The sequence below is a fragment of the Lathyrus oleraceus genome, chromosome 4 (assembly GCF_024323335.1).
Source record: "Lathyrus oleraceus cultivar Zhongwan6 chromosome 4, CAAS_Psat_ZW6_1.0, whole genome shotgun sequence".
Lineage (NCBI taxonomy): Eukaryota > Viridiplantae > Streptophyta > Magnoliopsida > Fabales > Fabaceae > Lathyrus > Lathyrus oleraceus.
The window spans coordinates 236,532,117-236,555,114 of record NC_066582.1 but is presented as its reverse complement, the minus strand read 5'-3'; the positions used below and the strand labels follow the sequence as shown (position 1 = coordinate 236,555,114).

The 22,998-nt window shown below is 35.7% G+C and overlaps 1 protein-coding gene across 1 annotated transcript; it reads right to left on the bottom strand.

Annotated features, from left to right (window-relative positions):
* Positions 1-7,069: 7,069 nt before the first annotated feature.
* LOC127074793 (transcription factor MYBS3) lies at positions 7,070-8,594 on the bottom strand. The gene is made up of 2 exons (XM_051016157.1): positions 8,352-8,594; positions 7,070-7,607 (listed from the first exon to the last, which is right to left on the bottom strand). The coding sequence occupies exons 1-2, from the start codon at positions 8,549-8,551 to the stop codon at positions 7,280-7,282; spliced, it is 528 nt and encodes a 175-aa protein (XP_050872114.1). The 5' UTR covers positions 8,552-8,594; the 3' UTR covers positions 7,070-7,279.
* Between the last annotated feature and the right edge of the window lie 14,404 nt (positions 8,595-22,998).

The following is a 22,998-nucleotide window of genomic DNA, read 5'->3' as shown; positions in this document are numbered from 1 at the left end:
CAGGTCTTCCAGACTACATGAAGTCAAAAGAATTATACCTCAGTGGTAAGCAAACCACAAGCTAGAAAAGCAAAGTTCAAGTGAACTCAAAGCAACTTAGGTACCTGTGAAAAAATCTAAACCAATCAGTTCAACTGTACAGACAAACCATCAACAGTTAACATCACAGACAGACAAAGCATCAGACAACAATGAGCAAGGCATTAGGCAAACACAAATGAATTGCCCTCAAAGCCTACAAAACACACAAAGGTTAGCCAACAACAACCAATAATCAAGCTCAAATGAATGAACCTCTCCAATCATGGCAATGTGCATCTGAACCTGAAATCACAACTCAAATGATAAATCTAAACCACTAGGTCAAAGCCTAGGGTCAAAAGAGGATCAAAAAGTTAAAACAGAACTTCAAACTTTACATGAAGCAAATGCAAACACATATTGACATATCCTAAAAAGGCTCACATCAAAATCATTAACCAAATGCATTTCATGATCAAGTGAAGTCAAAGGCAATTTCAAAGTTCATATGTGGTCATGATGAATGAAAAATTCAAATCAAAACAGAAATGATTCAAATAAATCTGGAAAAATTCATGAGCAAACAAGACATCTATAACATTCCTCACACAAAAAATCAGAAGCATTGGACATCATTAGGCATGGCAATCACATGGAACAAAATAGACAACCAAATGTGTGACACAAATTGTCACACCAAGTTAGCATGATCATAAAACAGAAATGGAGCATGGGAAAAATATCAAACCAAAGCCAAAATGTCCAGCAATGTGTCTAGAATTAGCATGCAAAATTTCACATTCATTGGATAAGTAACAAGCATTTCACAAAGGAAAGAGTAAGGCAAGGTCACAAATGCACATGTGTTCAATAAACCTAGAGCAAATAAATTTCCAGCCAGGCACAACTTGCAAATTCATGATCATAAAAAACTAGACAAAACAAGGATCATTATGCAAAAAATTGGGAGTGATTTGAAGCATTTTTCAATTTATTATGATTTTTCTAAGTTGGAAGAAAAATTAAAATCAAAGCATGGCAAAGTAGAGGGAAAAGATGAAAATATGAAAGCATTTGAAAAATCTCACTCAGCCGGATTCGAACCCAGCACAAATTCAAAAAGTGGCGCGCCAACACAAAACCCTAACCAGAGAGGAGTCGATGCAAGGCCAGCTATGGTCGACTCAAAACTGTCGAACGGTCGACGCAACATTGCTGTATGGTCGACGCAAAGATGAAAATCAGACACAGAAACCCTAACCAGAAACTGGAGTCGACGCAAGCCAGCTATGGTCGACTCAAAACTGTCGAACGGTCGACGCAACATTGCTGTATGGTCGACGCATGGCTGAAGATCTTCATCTTCTTCATGAAGAAGAAGATGAACAGTGCGCGAACTTCAACATTTTTCCAGAATTTTTTTCAGAACTCAAAAACAAACACATCAACATGAAGCTCTTGCAATGGAGAGCAAAGATCAACAATCATTTAAGCACAAATCATCAAGATCTAAGAGAATCAAGCAAGAACATTCATGGATGTAAAACTTTAAACACTCATATCTTGCTTAATAATGCACCAATTCACACGATTTTTAGATCAGAATCACCAGGAGAACAAGATCTACCAGAATATATACATGAATTTGAGAATTAAGAGATTCGAAAACTGAACCTCTTGAAGAGCAGTTCTTGATTTTGCACGATCCACAGCTTGTAAGTATCCAAATCCACTCTACAATGCTTGAAATGATGTTTGGTGAAGAAAAGGAAGCTTGCACACGTGTAGATCTAGCTTAATCTTGACTTTCCATTTTCAACTTCATGAGCTTCAACCACTTGATTCTTGCACGAATTCTTCAAACAAATACTTGATCTGCACTAAATCAATGCTAGGGAACAAGAATATGAAGTAATATTGCCATGCTATTTGGAAAATTTTTGAATTATGAATGGAAGAAAATTTTGGAGGGAGAGAGAATTTTGGATCTAGAAATGTGAATTGTGATTAACCTCCCCAAATTTTGTTATGATTTAGTATATATACCATGTGCTAATCCTATTTTAATTAAAATTAAGCAAGGTTTAGTTGAAGTTAAGCAAAAACAAGATGTATGGCAAAAATTGAAAATTTGCATGGTGCATGTAGTAAATGGACGTGAACAGTAACATTTTTTTGATCAAAGTCACTCAAAAATCATTTTTTAAACACATTGGCAATGGCAAAAAGCTCCCATGATGCATAGATTTCAAATTTGTGAATCTCCCTCCAAAAATGGCTTGAAAAATCACATGATTATGTGATGAGATTTTATGAAATGTGATGAATGATTTGGAAAGTTCATGTCAAGAGAAGAGTTTTAGAAAAAGAGGCACCAAATTTGGAGTTATGAAACAAAAGTTATGCCCTTTTGAAGTTCCATGTACACTTGGCAATAATTTGACCATATCTCTTCAACCATTCATCAGATGCTCTTGATCTTTGACTTTTTGGAAATGGGAGAGAAAGATATTCAACTTTCATGTTGGACAAAATTTCATTTGAAGCTTCTTTGATGATGCGAGATCAAGTTGAATTTGAATAAAAAAACTTTCCATTTTGGGAAACTTTCAATTATAGGTCACTTTCCATTTTTGGAAACTTTTGATCTGACCTCAAATTCTTCAAGATATGCATTTGTAATGATGAATAAGCCTCTTTTGAACGTGAATGAGATGTTGAAACTCATTTCTCCACCTCCTAGCCCTCAGTTGACTTTCTGTTGACTTTCTGGTTGACAGATGACTTGAACATGCTCTGATCAGCCTGAGCCTTAACCACTTGATGAAATGGCTCCAAAATGAACCCCTAGCTCTTGTAAGCTCCACATAATAATCATATGATGATCTCCTTCTCAAGAAAGACCTCATCTCTTTGAAAAACCCTGACTGGTAGAATGCAACTGATTAGGGTTGACCAGAGGTCAAAAACCCTAATCCCAAAGAATCTGAGCATGAACAATGAGCCCCTTGAGGATGACATATCCATGATGATGATGTACCTTTGCCAATAAGATAATACTCAAGCTCCTTGAAGGACCAAGAAACCCTAACTGAAGCACAAAACCCTCAGATGGTTGGTGATCAATCTAGTAAGACCCTTAGGTTTGAACCTCTTAACCTCTCTATCTTCTAACAAGACCTAGGAGGATGACATCATTATTTCCACATGATATGCAATATGCAAATGCCTAATGTCCTAAAACATGAAATGCAACATGTTAAACTAGTCCCAAGAGAGGAGGGCAAATTTTGAGGTGTTACAACTGCCCCTATTCAATCCACTGTGAACCTGTCGATATAAATATTTAAAAAAAACACTGTAAAATTAAAAATATATAATTTTTTAATTACAAATTATACCATTTTTTTTTAAAAGTGCTAGAACTTTCTCTCAAAATATGTTTAATAGGGTTTTATAATTAATTTGTTTAAAATTATTTAATAAAGTATCAAATAAGCTTAAAATATATACAATTTGTAGAATTAATCACTTTAATATTAACTTTCCAATAAAATGAGTGAATTATTTATAATAAAATATAAAATAAAATAAATTATATAAAAATTAAAGTATTAACATTATAACATAGTATTATTCACCTCTTCAAGAGTAAGAGGAGAACGAGTTGTTTTGCTTGTGACAACACAAGTTTCAATACATTATCTTGAGTGTGCACTTTGATTTTCTGAATCAATAACATCTTTTACAACCAATGACATCTTATACAATCAATAAAATTAAAAAGTTAAGTTCAACTTTTTTTTTTTTTTTAACTTTGAAAAAAGTGTACCGACAATTTTAAAATAATCTACAGTATTTTATTTTGTGTGACAACGTCAGTTTCCATAACTCAACTTTTGTGAGTAAGTCTAAAAATACCATATTGTCATTCTTTCAAATAATCTTGTGGTGTTTTAAAAATAAAATAATCTTTATGTTTACAAACATTATATACTAAAATAACAGTTATTTAAAACATTCAAGAAGTCTAATAATAAGACATTTAAAAGTGACATTTGAAAAAATGTCTTATTTCGAAAAAATTGAGTTGAATATATATGCGTGCTACCTTGATTTTCCGGCTCAATAACTTATTTTACAAGTAATGAAAAGTTAAGTGAAAAAATAATAAATTAAATATATTAATTAAAAAAATAAAATAAATAAATAAATATAAAATTGTTTTAATAAGCTAAAATGACAAGTATTTTAGAATAAATAATTTTTTAAATATAACATTTGTTTTGAGACTTAAATGAATATATATTTTTTAACTTTGTGAAAAGTGCATCTACAATTCTACAATAACCTGCGTATTTTATTTTGTGTGATAATCTCGGTTTTCATTCATTATCTTTTGTGAATAAATTCAAAAATATTTTTAATGTTATTCATAAAAAAATTATTTTTTATATTTATTAAGATAATCAATATATCTAAATTATATAATAGATTAAATACATTTTAATTATTTAATAAATATAAAAATTCAACTTTTACTTAATAATTCAATAAATATAATTTAATAAATATTATTTTTGCAATTTCTAAGATTTGTTCTCCTCACTTTGACTTACATCAACTCTTCAATAACTCAATTTTTAATATTTTTTATTATTGTCACTTGTCTATATCTTTTCTGCTCTATAACAATTGTGATTTTATGTTTTTTTAATATATCATCATTTTATTTTATAAATGTTATTTTTTAAAGAATTTTTAATTATTTTAAATGTTTTTTTAAAGTTTAAATTAATTTTAATGCAGTTTTATGAAAATTAGTTCTAATAATTTATTTAAAAAATGTCAAATGAATTATACATGATTAATAGTATTAAATAATTTTTTTTTAAAATGTAATATTTTTTTTAAACCTAAATATTTTTTTTAACTTTGTGAAAAGTGAATGAACAATACATTTTAAAAGTACTTTTAATTTTATTTTGTGTGATAACCTCAGTTTCCATGACTTATATTTTGCGAATACATTTAAAAATACTTTTAATTTTATTTATAAAAGAAATACTTTTTTTATATTTATTAAAATTAAATGGTATAATAGATCAAATACATTTTAATTATTTAATAAATATTAAAATTCCATATTTTCTTAAAAATTCAATAAATATTATTCAATAAATATCACTTTTACAATTTTCGAGGCTTCTTCTCCTCACTTTTACTTTGAATAACTCAATTTTTAATAATTTTTATTGTTGTCATTTGTTTATATCTTTTCTGCTCTATAACAATTGTGATTTTATGTTTTTATTTTAATATATCATAATTTTTTTTATAAATGTTATTTTTTAAAGAATTTTTGTTTATTATAAAAGTTTTTTAAAGTTTAAATTAATTTTAAGGCAGTTTTATCAAAATTACTTCTAATAATTTATTAAAAAAATGTCAAATGAATTAAACATAATTAAGAGTATTGAAATATTTTTTTAAATGTAACATTTATTTTGAGACTTAATTTTTTTTTTAACTTTGTGAAAAGTGTATCTACAATTCTAATATGCATTTTGCGTGATATTTTCAATTTCCATGACTCATCTTTGGTGAATAAATTCAAAAATATTTTTAATCTTATTTATAAAAGAAAATATTTTTTATATTTATTAAAATGTAACTGTATAATAGATCAGATGTATTTTAATTATTCAATACATATAAAAATACAATTTTTTCTTAAAAATTCAATAAATATTATTCAATAAATATCACTTTTGCAATTTCCGAGGTTTTTTTTCCTCACTTTAACTTGCATCAATTTTGAATAATTCAATTTTTAATAATTTTTGTTGTTGTCATTGATTTATATATTTTCTGCTCTATAACAATTATGGTTTTTTTTAATATATCATCGGTTCTTTTTATAAATGTTATTTTCTACATAATTTTTGTTTATTTTAAATGTTTTTTTAAAGTTTAAACTAATTTTAATGTAATTTTATCAAAAGTACTTCTAATAATTTATTTAAAAAAATGTCAAATGAATTATACAATTATACATAATTAAGAGGATTGAAATAAATTTATTTATTTTTTACAAAAAGAGGACAATGTCCTTAAGAGTATTATAATTAAAAAGAATATTTATTGATTAAAAAGTAACAAAATCTATAAACTTTCATAACATGCCTAAAATGTCAAAAATGAACTTATAAAAATGGAAGGAGTAAAAAATATGTATACAAGAACAAGAACAGTTTAATGGACCGTTATAAAATAAAATAACATTTATTTAAAACAGTCTATATACTAATTTTTCATGATTAAATCATAATTAAGCAAAGTTTATACTATTTTTTTAGAAACTCTATATTATTTTGTCACGGTTAAATTATATATAATTTATATAAGATTAATATATATTTTAGTTTTTAATTTAATTTAGTGTTTTATTTTAATAAAAAAAAATATTGAATTATGATGACGTGACGTGACGTGATAGTAAGGTTATTGGTACAAATCTAAATTAGAATATCGGGTTAAAAATTGACACACTGATTAAACTAAGTCAACTTTATTTTTAATCTCCGAAAACAAAACTCCCATAGTTTAAATAATATATTAGTTTTTAACTACCTATATTAACTCAAATTTATATCATTGACATTGTTGTCAAGTCATCTCACCAGAATTTAACAATTTTTTCATCAGAAATTGACGGAAGAGAGACTAAATAGGATAATAGAAGTGAAGTTAAAAAACTAATTTATAACGTTTTTTAATTAATAAACATTAAGTTAAAATGATTAATTATGTCTTTATATAAAATCTCAATTTTAAGACATATCCTCTAATACCAAAGTTGTTAAAATGCCTTGATCATCCTTGACCATACTCCTAACCCCAAAATTGTATATACATTTTAATGAGATAAATGTTTTTCAAATACATAAATTTGCTTACGCATTGAATTGATAAGGTTTGCCGATTTTATCAAGAGACTACATTTGAAACAAAACATTTCCAACACATTTAAATAAATAATCCATGATGGAGTACAAATTTTCAAGACAAAACATGCACGATTAAATAAAAAACTTTAACATCACAACTGAACAAACATTATTAAAATGAAAAAAAACTTTAAAACACATTTAAATAAGTAATCCATGATGGAGTACAAATGGAGCCACTTATTATAATGATATACTAATTTGTAGCTAAATTTATCCATCCATGTTTGACACATATGATTCAAACCTCACTTATATAAACTTAAGCGAAGTTCCAAATCAACTTCTCCATTACTAGCAGAAACCCTAGGCACATTCATGAAAGTACTAGGTTCTTCTCTATAATCTTTCATAGGAAAAAGATCGAGAGTTTCTTTGTTTTTTCTAGAAACAAAGTTGTTGGTATTTGAAGATAGTTTCTTTCTCTTAAAACGATCCACATATGAAGCTGGTAGATATTTGAAAAAGTTACGAGCATAACATTGAACTTGTTGTGGTGTCTTGTTGCATACATAGTGCTTTGCTATTTTGCTCCATTTCCCTTTTCCATATTCAGTAAGCCCCATCACAAATAAACTAAGACAATAAAACACAACACTTGTATTACATATCAAAGATAAATATTAGAATTAAATATACTTAAATCACAATTCGTTAAGTTTATCTCCTAAAGAAAATTGTTTGACTTTTATTTTCATTTTATAGAGACTATTTTTAAGAGTAAATATATTCATTTTTTTTAGTTGTGATTATTCTTACAAACTAGATGACTAACATTTAAATACAAATTTAAATTTCATAGAGATTAAACTTAAAAACTTGTGAGTTTGTATATATTAAAAATATTCTTAATCAAAATATTTAAGGGTGAAAAATCAATACTCGCACATTATTTAATAAAAGTATTACAATAATTTTTTTTAAATAATGACTTGTGTTGGAGAAGAAAAAACCGATAGTTGAATTCCTTGTTGAAAAAATAATTAAAATAAAAAATTGTAATTATTTCATTTTTAAATTTTAATAGTTATTTAATCTTTACTAATATGAAAATGTAGTTTAAAAAATACGGCTAAAAGAAGTTGAAATAAGCGGATTAAGTAAAGAAGACACGAAGATATATATAAAAACAGTTAGAAAAACAAAAATAAATATTAGATAAGAAAACAACTAAAATTGATCACTAAATTAAATATATAATATTTTGTGATAAAATTTGAGAGATTCGTTTTTAAAAGTAATTTTAATTTTACTCTAAAAGTAAAGTAAGATCATAACAACAAAATATTAATTAAATTTAATATTAATAGATGTAATTACTCATGTTCTTGTTGTGACCATGGAACCCTGAGCCTAGATCCATTTGGGAATGGGAAGGTGTTTGGTTTAGGTAACGGTGGTAGAACCCTCGCACCCGAGCTACCACTGTGCATACCAAGTTGGGGCAAAGCAGTGATCTGGGAAGGTGTTATTGTTGAATCAGAAGAGTTTGTAAGATCAATCATCTCAATATGAGACATTTTTGTTAAACAAAGGTATCAAATTATATTATAGATACGTTACCTAAACTATGCATTGGAGTATGCTTGAGTCATGATTTATAGAATTCTTAGATAAATATTTGTGTTTCAATTTACTAAAATGCCCATGAACTTCGTTGTTTTTATTAAAGTTACTTATGTTATTATCTCCTTAAATGTTAATTTATTTACTCTTTTGGCATTATTTTGATAAATTACGTATATGTTTGAAAACATAGTGAAATTGTGATAAGAACGCGTGCGTTTGAAGTTTTATAATACAACTTCAAATTTTTTGTCGTGTATATGATGCCATAATAAAAATATATTTCAACTATATGCAAATGACGTCTCAACTATATATATATATATATATATATATATATATATATATATATATATATATATATATATATATATATATATATATATATATATATATATATATATATATATATATATATATATATATATATATATATATATATATATATATATATATATATATATATATATATATATATATATATATATATATATATATATATATATATATATATGGGATTTATTCGGTGAGAACTGATATCTTTTGTAAATAACGAAAATTATAAATATTAATCGTTAGATTTAATTAACAATCGAGATTAAAAAAAACTAAAGAGCACATTAAGATTTTTCGTACCAGATTTTTTTATAATTTTTATTAGCTAATTGATTACCTCTTATCTGTTAGTGTTTGAGACACTTTTAGTGAGGAGAGAAAGAGAGAATAAGAAAATAAGGATTGTATTATTGAATTGAATAATAAAACTGAATTACAAAGTGTCTATTTATATACACTTAAGTGACTTGACTATTAAGTAAAATAGCAAACTAAGTAACAAATCCTAAATCCTAATTAGCTTTGGGCTTGGGCCACACAACTCAACTTGGATTATATTTAATATCTCAACATACCCTCCTATAATTCAAGTTGTCAAAACACACTAATCATTAACAATCTGAATTATTACAAATTTCTTTCTCAACGTTAGGAACCTGTCGATCTTCAATCTTTTGGTGAAAATGTATGCAACTGTGCTTCACTTGAGCAACGCCTTACTTCAAGTTCACCTATATTCACCTTTTCCCTTAAGAAGTGAAATCTAGCTTCTATGTGTTTACTTCTTCCATGCAAAACTAGATTTTTTTGTAACGTTTATGACTTAATTGTTGTTGATCTGCAGTACCAGAGGTTTCTTCACTTCGACCTTGATCTCTTCCAGCACATACCTGATCTAAATTGCTTGACACACAACATAGGATCATGTTATATATTCAACCTCACACGATGATAATGCCACCACGAGTTACTTTCTCGAGCACCATGAGATTGAGACACCAAATACTTGACAGAAATATCCAGTAGTGCTTCTTCGATCTTCCTTAATTCCGTACCAATCAACATTTGAATAACAAGTAACCATAGCTTCTTTGCTTTCAGAGTCTCGTAGAAATAAAATTCCAAAGTTTTTCGATCCTTTTAAGTATCTCAGGATTCTTCTTACAACCTTCATATATGATACACTTGGTTCATCATATATGTGCTCATTAATCTGACTGAGAAACATATATAAGGTCGACTGTTGCACACATATCTCAGAGATCTAACAATTTGTTTGAGCAAAGTTGCATCAAATTTGTCTTCCTCTTCATGCTTCTCCAACTTTAAATTTGGTTCGATATTAGAAGATGCAGGAGTTGAATCATCCATCCTGAATCTATTGAGTATCTCCTTGACATACTTTCTTTGAAGTAACACCATACCTTGCTTCGACGTTTGAAATTCCATACCTAGGAAGTATCACAACTTTCCCATATCTGACATTTCAAATTCCTTCTTCATTAGCTCTTTGAACTTTGACAAGTTTTTCAATCTATTTCCATTTACTAGCAAGTCATCGACATATAAGCATATGACTATTATATCTTGTGCCACAACCTGAACATATACACCATACTCAGATTTGCATTTTACTAATCCTAATTCGAAAAAGTATGAGTCGATCTTCTTGTTCCATGCCCCAGGTGCCTTCTTGATACCATAGAGCACTTTGTGCAACTTGTATACTTTCCTTGCTTCCTCTTAAATCACAAACCCAGGAGGTTGTGTGACATACACCTCTTCATCTAAAGGTTCATTCAAAGCCGCCGATTTCTCATATAAGTGAAAATACGACCAACCCTGCTTACATGCCAAGGCTATCATTAGTCTAATAGTTTCCAATCTTGTGACAGGTGCAAAGACTTCAGAGAAGTTGAGTCCTGCTCGCTGAAGAAATCCTCGAGCTGCCAATCTCGTCTTATGTCTTGCTATCGACCCATCAACATTGTGCTTCAACTTGAACACCCACTTCATTTTGATAGCTTTTATATGTGTTGGAAACTCGACCAACTCCCACATGTTATTTCTTTCGATTGCTTGTAACTCTTCCACCATAGCAAACTTCCACTTCATATTATTTAAAGCCTCTCTATAGTTGATTGGTTCAGTACCTGTAAGTAAAGAAAAATGAACTAGTTATCCCTTTATTGTGACTTCATCATCACCAACCACTTCATAGTCTTAAAGTCTTGGTGGACGAGCTCTAGTTCTTCGAGGTCTCTGACTTGTGCTAGTCATAACCTCTTGACTTCGACTGTGTCGGGTATGTCAGCAACAACTTTAACTTCAACTGGAATATCGACAACATCTTCGACTTCGACATCATTACTTGCTTCGTCGAAATCATAGCTCATAAATCGCTTGTCAATTGCATTACTAGAATTCCAATCTCAGGCATAATTTTCATCAATCACAATATCTCGACTAATCATAATCTTTTGATTAATTGGATTGAACAACCTGTATGCTCCAGTATTATGATATCCTAATAGAATCATAGGCTCACTCTTGTCATCAAGCTTTATTCTTCTTGCATCAGGAACATGCTTGTAACACAAAGAGCCAAACACCTTCAAATGACTCACCTTAAGGGGCTCATTGTTCATGCTCAGAATCTTTGGGATTAGGGTTTTGACCTCTGGTAAACCCTAATCAGTTGCATTCTTTCAGTCAGGGATCCTCAAGGAGATGAGGTTTATTTGCTTGGATGAGGATCATATGATTATTATGTGGAGCTTACAAGAGCTAGGGGTTCATTTTGGAGCCATTTCATCAAGTGGTTGAGGCTCAAAGTCATCTGAGCATGTTCAAGTCATCTGAAGACCTAGAAAGTCAACAGAAAGTCAACTGAGGGCAAGGAGGTGGAGAAATGGGTTTCAACATCTCATTCATGTTCAAAAGAGGCTTATTCATCATTACAAATGCATATCTTGAAGAATTTGAGGACAGATCAAAAGTTTCCAAAAATGGAAAATGACCTGTAATTGAAAGTTTCCAAAAATGGAAAGTTTTTGATTCAAATTCAACTTGATATTACATCATCAAAGAAGCTTCAAATGAATTTTTGTCCAACATGAAAGTTGAAGATCTCTCTCTCCCATTTCCAAAAAGTCCAATATCATGAGCATCTGATGAATGGTTGAGGAGATATGATCAAATCATTGCCAAGGGTTCATGGAACTTCAAAAGGCCATAACTTTTGATTCATAACTCCAAATTTGGTGGTTCTTTTTGCAAAATGCTTGTCATGACATGAAGTTTCCAAAACATCTATCACATTGCATGAAATTTGAACATATGATCATTTGTGCATTCAAGTCAATTTTGGAGGGAAACTTGAAAATTTAAAATTGGTGCATCATGAGAACTTTTTGCCATTGCTAATATGTGCATGGAGTGTTTTTAAGTGCATTTGATCATTGGTTTGGTACTGTTCACGTTTGGAATTGCCATGCACCACAAAATTTCAATTTTTGTCACCACACCTTATCTTGATTAATTTCAACTAAACCTTGATTAATTTTAATTAAAATAGGATTAGCACATGGTATATATACTAAATCATAACAGAATTTCAAGAGGTTAATCACAATTCACCATTTCTAGATCTAGTTTTCATTTCCCTCCAAAATTTTCTCCCAATCTTAATTCAAATTTTTCTCACATAAGCCTTGAATCTTCTTCCATATTCTGGTTCTCTAGTGTTGATTTAGCAGAGATCAAGCCTTGGATCATCAAGTTTGGACCAGAATTGTGCATGTGAAGTTCAAGAACTCAAAAATGACAAATGCAAATTGAGTTAGATCTACACGTTTCCAAGCCTTAATTTCATCATCAAACTTCATAACAAGTGATTTGGAGTGGATTTGCATGCTTGCCTGGCCTGGAATCTGCAGAATTCAAGAACTGACCTTCAAGAGGTCACATTTTCGATCACCTTAATTCTCTGTTTTATGTACATAATCTTGTAGATCTTGTTGTGGTGAGAATTCTGATATAAATTTTGTGGAATTTGGATGAAAAGTGAGTGAGATATGATGATTTCAAGTTTAGATCTAGAAACTTCTTTGCTTCGATTCAGAAAATCCAGGGAGATTTAGGCTTAGATAATATGATATTTGAGTTCTACATTGAAAGAGATTTCCAACGATATATAATTTGTAAAATTCTGGAAAATTCTGGAAATTCTGGAAAAATTTGTATGAACTTCATCTTGTTCATCATCATCTTCATGAAGAAGATGAAGATCTTCATCTTTGTGACGGCTTAGCGTTGGCCTAGCTTCGCTCCTGCTAGCACTAGGGTTCTTGTTCAAGAACGCGCCCAGACCTTGTTTGATCTGTGATCCTCCCTTCGATCCCTGGCGCTTGCGTTTTTGAATTTTATTTTCATTTTTTCAGTTACACGCTTCGAATCCTGGTGTTAGCATAAATTTCAAATTATTTTCTCATGTTCATTTTCCCTCCAATTTAATCCATGCCATGATCATTTGATTTCATTTTGTTTCTCCAACTTTAAAAATCCATAACTAATTGAAAAATCATCCAATTAATCCCATTCTTTTTGCAAAATGATCCTTGGAATGTATAGAATTTTGTGATGTTGATTTCATGATTTTACACTTCCTGGATTTTGAATTGTATTGGATTATGTGAACATGTATGCATATGTGACCTTGCCTTACTCTTTCTAATGTGAAATGCTTGATATTGATCCAATTGCTACCAAATTTTGCATGATGATTCTTGACATGATAATTGACATTTTGGTTTTGGTTTGACATTTTTCCCATGCTTCATTTCTGTTTTGTGTACATGTTAGCATGGTGTGACAATTTGTGTCACACATTTGGTTGATCAACTTGTGCAATTTAATTTCCATATCAAATGACCTCTAATGCTTCTGATTTTTTGTATGATGACCATGTTGGATGTGTTGGATGCTCATGATTGTTTCCAGAATTATTTGAATCATTTCTGTTTTGATTTGGAATTTTCACTCTCAATGTCCATTTGTGAGCCTTGAAATTATCTTTGACTTCTCTTGCTTATTACATGGCCTTGCTTGATGATTTTGACTTGGTCCTTTTTAGGACATGTTAATATGTGTTTGAAGTTGCATTGTGTTGAATTTCAGCTCCTATTTTGAATTTTTTCTTCACCTTTGACCCTAGGCTTTGACCTAGTGGTATGTACTTACATGTGAGCTTTGAATTTCGGGATCAAGCACTTAATCTCCATGGTTGATGATGCTTCATCATTTAAATGTTGATATTTGCTATTGATTGCTAATATTTGTTGTTTTGTAAGTTGATGGTAACTCACTTGAGTTTGCCTTAGGGTTTATTTGTTGTGCATTGGGATTGCCTGTTTCATATTGATTGTTGTCTGTTTGTCTAAATTTTGTACTGATTGGTAGTTGTTTACACAGGTACCTAAGTTGCTTTAAGTTCATTTGAACTTTGCTTTGCTTTGCTTGTGGTTGGCATACCACTTAGGTAATGACCCCTAACTTCATGTAGTCTGGAAGACCTGTCATGTTACTATGGCAGGCACCTGTCTGAAGCCCTCCTTAAGAGGCAATGTTTGTGCTTGTTTATCTTTGTGCCCTGTACATATAAAGACCTCCTAAGTGAAGAGGCATTGGCAGATAGAAGGGATATGCAATCCATCCCCTGCTATTCAGTTGTGTCATTCATCCTGCTCACACCATGTGTTGATGCACTTTGAATAAGAACCCAAAATCTTGTTGTGTCAGTCATGTGGAGTAGAGTTCCACATTCTGGACTCCCACACTTTCATTGTCTGAAGCTCTCCCAGGTCAGGGATAAGAGCTGTGAGGTTTTACCCTCACTTCCCATTTCATCTGCTTCACCCTAACTCTCAATGTTAGGGTTAAGAGCAAACAACACCCCTTTCCAGTTGGCTTGTTTGTTGAGGTTGATTTGACCCCTTGACTAAAGCCCAACCATGTTGTGTGAGCCTTCTTGTTTGCATATAGTGCGTGATACCTGTTCACCCGTTTGCTTACCTGTTGTGTTGTTGACTTGCTGCCTGTGCGAGTTAGATTTTGTTTCAGATACCTCAACCTAGGACTATTGTGGATTGCATGACAACTTTTAGGCTCGATCCAGTCTCCCTTTTAGTTGTTATTTCCCGGTCTCTGGTTTAGGAGAAAGTTTCTCCCCTGTTAAGGGGAACTACGTCGTCCTGATCCTCATACCAGATGAGGTACGTAGGCAGGAGATCGTGCGAGATCTCTCCGGGCAACCTTTTATTTTTTGTGTGTGTTAGGAGTCTGATGTAAGCCCAGCGATTGGCATTCGGTTTCCTATTTGTGGTGTGTTTGAAGTCTGATGTAAGTCCAGCGATTGGCATTCGGTTTCCTTGTTTGTGTTTGTGTGGGTGTGGAGTCTGATGTAAGTCCAGCGATTGGCATTCGGTTTCCTTATTTGTGTTTGTGTGCTTGGAGTCTGATGTAAGTCCAGCAATTGGCATTCGGTTTCCTGTTGGTGTTTGTGTGCGTGGAGTCTGATGTAAGTCCAGCGATTGGCATTCAGTTTCCTTGTTTGTATTTGTTGTTTGGAGTCGGACATAAGTCCATTGATTGGCAGTCTGTTTCCGCTTGTATGTTTCTTTTGACGTCTCAGCGTCTGTGCGTGTGTTTTGTTTCGGCGTGCGTGAGCCGAACTACGGTAGCTCTGATTCTCATTCCAGATGAGATACGTAGGCATAGGATGCGATATCCTAGCGAGCCCGTTCCCCGTTTTCCCCGAACTACGTTGACTCTGATGTTTGTTTCTGACAAACTACGTAGGACCAGGATGCGACATCCTGCTGAGTCACCTTCCTCCTCTCCCGCCTGTTTATTCTAGTGTGTGTGCATTCTTTGAGCAGTTATTCAGCAACCTTATTCTTTCCTTTCTGAGTGTGGATCTCGTCGAGTACGACAGACGTGAGGGGTGCTAATACCTTCCCCTTGCGTAACCGACTCCCGTGCCTTGCAATCTCTGGTCGTAAGACCATTCTTTTCCAGGTTTACTTCGAGCGTTTCCTTTCCCTCTTTTGGGATAAATAACGCACGGTGGCGGCTCTGTTTGTTTGCTTTTCCCGCCGGTTGTTTTTCGCGGATGCGACAGCTGGCGACTCTGCTGGGGAAATAAGAAGTTGACCTCTTGCTGGTCCATCTTCCCTAAGCGAGTCACTCCTAGCGCTCTCTAGGATAGTTTTGGTTGCTTGTGTTGCTCTACTTATTGCATTTATGATTATTATGTTGTGTATATATTTGCACAAATGTTTGCATGCATCATACTATCATTGTGCTGACTCTGGACAGGTTTGGTTCCTCTGATTTGGGGTGGGTGTTCTGAGTGGGGCTAAAACCCAGGCCCGAGTATACACCTAGGATTAGCGTGGTCTCATGTTGCCTTTCATGTTAGGTCAACATGTTTTTGGCGACGTGACATACCACAAGCCGGACGAGGTTCATTTGAGAGAGCTCTTCCTTTGTGGAGTATCCACTTTGGTTGAGTTACCTCATCTGAGTTGTTGACTTCGGTGACCGTTCTTTCCCGGATCTTTGGTTTTGATGATCTTAAGAGAGCTGCAGCGGCACACCCGAAAGGGAAAACCCGTTGAGTATCTTTGCCCGATTGTCGAGACCATTATCCGCCTTAGGATGACCTGATTAGAATTTACCTGTGAGGGGAGGGTTGATTCTTACAGATGCATGTTCTGAGGGTGACTTTGATGGTGACTAATGGTTCAGCCGTTGATCAGAGTTCTATTTATAAGTCGGATTTATGGATTTATTTCCAAGACGCCGGAGTTCTGTCCGTGATATTTATCGGTGGGGATCCGTTTATTTCAGGATTCCCTGGGTTGATTCAGATAGTGTGGTGGTTATCATTTCAGTGGGTTTCTGATGATGATGGTGATGTATCATTCAGTTCCGTTTATTTTGGAACTCCTGAGTTGGATTTATGGTTGCTCAGTTCCTCAGATGGTTGTGATCAGTTCAGAGGCCGTAACTCAGTGCAATGGATGTTCAAATGATTTGGAGGATGGCATAGTGCATTGCATTCATACATAAGCATCATTCACATTTTTCATTTATCTGCATCTAACTCATGTTTATCCATATGTAGGGACATTTTTTATTGAGATCCTGGTTGAGATACTTCTTTGTTCCAGACATGAGGACCGGTTTGAAAGACGATGTTGTCTACAGCTTCTTTGACCCAGAGATTGGTGTGCTGAAGGATATGATAGCATTGATTACACCTGACCATGTGGGGATGTTCCGTGAGACTTATGGTGGTATCCTGAAGTTGGTTTTCAGGCTCACAGACAGTGATAGGAGTGCCATCCATACTCTTCTCCAGTTTTATGACCCGGGTTTGAGGTGCTTTATTTTCCCGGATTACTTGTTGGGACCTTTGATGGAGGACTACGCCAGTATCCTGGGTATGCAGATCCGAGATCAGATTCCATTCTATTTCACTAAGGGGGAGCCTGATATTGCTGAGATTTCTCGTGCTCTTTATTTGAGCCCAGAGGTGGTCAAGGGGGGTTTGAATGAGAAGGGAAGGTTGCCCGGTTTTCATCTGAGTTTCTTGGAGGCTAAAGCCAAGGAGCATGCTGTTGTGGGTAATTGGAGAGTCGTTTGTGCTTTGATTGCTGTGAGCATCTATGGAATCATCATGTTCCCTAATCAGAAGAACTTTGTAGATATTAATGTTGTTCGGTTGTTTATGCAGAGAAATCCTATTCCTACCTTGGTGGGGGATGTGTATTACTCGGTCCATAATCGGAACGAGAAGAGGCGAGGGGGATTGATCAGATGTTGTGCTCAACTGTTGCACAAGTGGTTCGTGGGATATCTGCCTTCCAGAGGTGCTTTTGTTTCTCTTGATCCTACGATTAATTGGGCGACCAAGTTGATGGGTTTGCGGGCTAAGGACATAGCTTGGACTCACAATGGTATGGCTGGACGAAACTTCATTTACAATTGTGGGAGTTTTCCAAATGTACCTCTTATAGGAGTTCAAGGTTGCATTAATTACAACCCGGTGCTTCTTAGGAGACAGATGGGGTTTGCTGTGGAGGGTCCTCCCCTTGGACGAGAGATTCGGGAGTCTTTCTACTTCCCGATTGAGGGTAATCAACCAAGGTTGAGGCAAGTGTCTGATGAGTGGCGTGACATTCAGAGAAAGGGTAAGGTTCCTTTTGGTAAGGTTAATAGCAGGTCTTTTCCTCCGTTTGATGATTCGCTTAGGAAGAGGATTGAGCTCACACATTTACCATTTCCTGGAGGTGATCCTTGGTGTCCATTGATTGAGGGGCCATGTTCTTCTGTCAGCCTGGAAGAGTTCCTTGAGATGAAGAAGGCCATAGATCAGCTGCAAGCAGAGAAGACTGAATTGGAGATGAGTGTTGCTAGAATTCAAATGGCTAATCAGGAAATTAAAGGGAGAATAGAAGATCAGGATAAGAGACATGCCATTGAGGTGAAGCGCTTTGAGATAGACACTGCCTATTATCGCAAGATCAACCAAGCGTTGGAGTCATCTACAAAGGAGCACGACATCACTAAGGAGAAGCTAGCTAGAGCTTTGAGGGATATTGAAGATGAGAAGAGAAGACAGATTCTTGTGAAGAATCAGAGAGATGCCAGAGCCAAAGTCCTTGCCACCGATTGGGAAGCTGAGAAAGCGAAGATTATTGCTAAGAGAGATCACTATCTTGCTGAGAGGGATCATTACTTCAGACAGATGAAGATTCACCAGAAGGAGATAGGAAGATTGCAGCAGGAGAACACTGAGCTCAGGTTCGACGTGAAGTTTACCAGGATGGTTGATGATGCAGAGCCCTCTAGGGGACCTCCTTCAGTGTAGACTTTTATTATTTGTGTTGGATTACCGTCAGGCCTGTTGACGGAATTCACTTACTTGTATTTTCTTTCTGATTCTGGAGAATTGTATTTGATTTGTATCAGCCTGATGTATGACTCTTGCACGTGTAGTGCACTTTTGATATACAGTGGTTATTTTCATTCAGTGATCGATCTTCGAGCTTTATTTGCTTTCCTGTGCACACTCACATCGCACACACATGGTTGGGTGGTATCTTTGCTAAATGATATATCCCTGCTCTGAATGGCAAAACTAGACGATTGATGTCAGAATGTGGCTGCCGGATTATTATCTGTCTCGATGAAACCAGGATCGAAAGACAGAGTGTTCCTCATATGGATAGACATTGCATTCATGCATGAATCATAATAACTTGTCTTCTATTTTGCAGGTGTCGGCTTCTAACGTGCTTGATTGTTTCAGGAATCATTGCTCGCGCACGTAGAATCATTCCTTTGCACGCAGCACGTCCGCACAGATATCCTACTAGACACAATACATCCAGGCTGATGGATCTACCCAACGCAGATTTTCTCAAGCTGAAGGAGAAAATGAACGAACTGATCAATGTCATGCAAGGGTTTGCCGTGTGGCAGAAAGCACTTGCTGATAAAGTGGAAAAGCTCGAGCGGGCTTCAGCTGCTAATAGTGGTGTCAATTTAGAGGGTGTCTCCAACCATGGCCTTGGTGGTTCCATGGATGGAGGAGATCTCAGAAAAAAGACAACTGTTGGTGTAGTGACTAATAATGGAGGTGGTTTCGGTGTTGCCACAGGCGGTGGACCAGGTCCGATGGGTAACAATCTGAAGGATAGCCTGTTTCCTCTTTTCTTCGGGGCCGAGGAAGATAGAGAAGAAGACCAGTTCTCCGTGCTTAATGGACAGTTTGGGCAATACGGTGTCCAACCACCAAACAAGGAGATTCAGGTGTTGGCGGAGAAAATCAGGGCTCTTGAAAGCTATGCTACTCCGGGGGTTGTTAACATGTCGAACATGGGGATTGTTTAGGGGATTGTGATCCCGCAAAAGTTTAAAGCGCCCGCGTTTGACAAATATAATGGGAGTTCTTGCCCAGAAACTCATCTCCAGGCTTTTGTCCGAAAGATTTCTGCTTATACAATGGACCAGAAGCTTTGGATGTACTTCTTCCAGGACAGTCTGTCTGGGGGGTCTTTGGAATGGTACACCAAATTGAGGTCATCTGATGTCAAGAGCTGGCAGGATCTTGGGGATGCATTCTTTAAATAGTATCAATTTAATGCTGATATGGCTCCTAGCCGTACCCAATTGCAGGGTATGTCTCAGAAGCCTAATGAGGGGTTTAAAGAATACGTGCAAAGGTGGAGGGAGCTGGCTGCCTGAGTTCAACCTCCGTTGGTGGATAGAGAAATGTCAGATCTATTCATGGGTACCCTTCAGGGGACGTTTGCTGAAAGGATGGTTGGATGCCTGGTTACCAACTTCGCTGATATAGTGGTGGGCGGAGAAAGAATAGAAAGTTGGTTAAAGATGGGAAAGATCCAGGGTAGTGCTTCGTCGTCTGGATCGAAGAAACCCTTTGGTAATGGCCAACGTAAGAAGGAGGGTGATACAAGTGCCGCGTATACCCAGAGGGGACAGAGTAGGGATCGTTACTACCAGCACACTGCTGCGGTAACCATTCCTGCTGATAATCAACAACAGCAACAGCAACAACCGCAACAACAACGACAACCATTTCAATAGAGACCGCAGAGGGCTGGGTATCAAGTAAGAGGGCGAATGACTGATCGTCAATTTGATAGGCCACCTGTGACTTACTCATTCCTATTGAAGAAATTGAAGGACTTGGGGTTGGTTCAGCTGAGAACGTTGGCTCCGTTGAGACCTGACCAGAGGCCGGCCAGTTTTGGTGAGAATGCCAAGTGCGAATTCCACTCTGGTGCACCTGGACACAATGTGGAAAATTGTAAAGCTTTTAAGCATGTTGTCCAGGACTTGGTGGATTCTAAAGCCATCAATTTTGCTCCATCACCAAATGTGAATGCTAATCCCATGCCCGCGCATGGTCAAATGGGGGTGAATGCAATTTCTCAGGATGAGGGCCGAATCTGGGTGACGGATGTGAGCCAGTTGAAGACTCCTTTGGCTGAGGTCAAGAGGTAATTGTTGAAGAATGGGGTCTTCCCGGGCTGTGATGGTTGTTGTGCTGCGTGCACTATTGCTGTCGATGGTTGTGTCTTATTGAGGGAGGCTGTCCAGAGGCTCATGGATGAGGGAAGCCTCAGGTTCGAAAAGATGGATTCGGGGAAGGAAGATGTCTCCACCATAACCATTTACTTCGACCCGGTTGATTTGTCAACGCTGGCAGATGCGGCTCCAGTTACTATCACGGTACCTGGGCCAATTTCTTATGACAAAGATGACGCCGTGCCGTGGAATTATGGTGGAGAGGTCTATTGTAATGGGGAAAAGTTGGATGATCAGGCTTCAAGTGAAACCACCATTTCAAAGGTGGATAATGCCGGACCCAGTGGTTTCACTCGCAGTGGAAGGTTGTTTGCACCTGATGCTTTGAGGAGTGGGGATGGAGAAAAAGAAAAGAAAGATAAGGTCGAGGCTTTAGCCAGGGCAAGAGGAAAGCAGGTGGTAAATGAGGGTACTCCTGTGGTGACACCGGCGCTTGGTGGGTCGGAGAAAGAACTTGATGATAAAGCTGAAGAATTTTTGAGAATCATCAAGAAGTCAGAGTACAAGCTTGTTGACCACTTGCAACAGACTCCATCCAAGATCTCAATCTTATCTTTGTTGCTGAGCTCCGAGGGGCATAAGGAGGCTTTGCTGAAAATACTGAAGAGAGCCTATGTTCCCCAGGAGATAACCATCAATCAGTTGGAGACAGTGGTGTTAAACGTCAATGTCAGCCATGGGCTGGGTTTCACTGACCTTGATCTAACTGTGGATGGGCGGAATCACAGTCGGGCTTTGCACATTGCTATGGAGTGTAAAGGAGCGGTGCTCTCGCATGTGTTGGTTGATACCGGCTCCTCTTTAAATGTGTTTCCAAAGAAAGCCCTGGCGAAGCTGGACTGTGAAGGGTTGATCTTGACGCCCACGGACCTGGTGGTGAGAGCTTTTGACGGTTCGAAGCGGGCTGTGTTTGGGGAAGTGGAGCTCCCCGTGAAGATCGGGCCTGAGGTGTTTAAGTCCGTTTTCTATGTCATGGATATTCAGCCGGCATACAGTTGCCTGTTGGGTCGCCCATGGATACATGCTGCTGGGGCAGTGACTTCGACTTTGCACCAGAATTTGAAGTACATCTGGGACGGGCAGGTTGTCACCGTTTGTGGGGAGGAGGATATCTTCGTCAGCCACCTATCATCGTTCAAATACGTGGAAATGGACGGTGAAATTGTTGAAACGCCAAGTCAAGCATTCGAAACCGTCAAGGTGGAGAGTGCTCTCTTTGCCAAAGAAGAGGAGAAACCATCCATTTCTTCGTACAAGTAGGCTGCTGAGGTGGTGAAGAATGGAGAAGCTCCAGGTTGGGGGAAGATGATGGACATCGCCGCCAAGAAAGACCGATTTGGGGTTGGTTATCAGCCGGGCCGAGGCTCGTCTAGACAGGGCAGAGGACGTCGTCCGTCATTCACGTTCACCAGTGCTGGAATGCTGGATCCAAATCACATCTGTATGGTGGGTGAAGAAGTTGACAGTGATTGCGAGCTAGATCAATGGATAAAGCCGTGCGTACCAGGGATAGAGATCCAGAACTGGAAGGCTGAAAAGATCATCACTGTCACTCTACGTGAAGAGTAATATTTTCTGTTTTTCAATTTTGTTTGCATGAAAGCCATACGTTTCGCCCGAAACGTAATGGTTCATTGTAAGGGCCACCTCATGTGTTTCATTTTGCAATATTTGCATCATAAATAAAAGGATGTTTTTCATTAAAAGCGGTGTTCCCTGTTTTTCATTTATTTTTGCAGTTTAATAAAAACAAAATAAAATGGCAATGTTTTCATTTTCCTTCTTAAATTGTTTCGCTCCGGTTCTAAAGCAGTGCATGAATCAACATTCATGCAGATGCGATCTTTCTCCGGATCTCATTGATAACAATACTGTTACACCC

Excerpts from the sequence above, each read along its gene's own strand:
- LOC127074793 (XM_051016157.1), bottom strand. The coding sequence starts at position 8,551 with ATGTCTCATATTGAGATGATTGATCTTACAAACTCTTCTGATTCAACA. Across the intron at positions 7,608-8,351 it reads TGGTCACAACAAGAACATGA|TTTATTTGTGATGGGGCTTA; the intron begins GTAATTACATCT and ends TTATTGTCTTAG.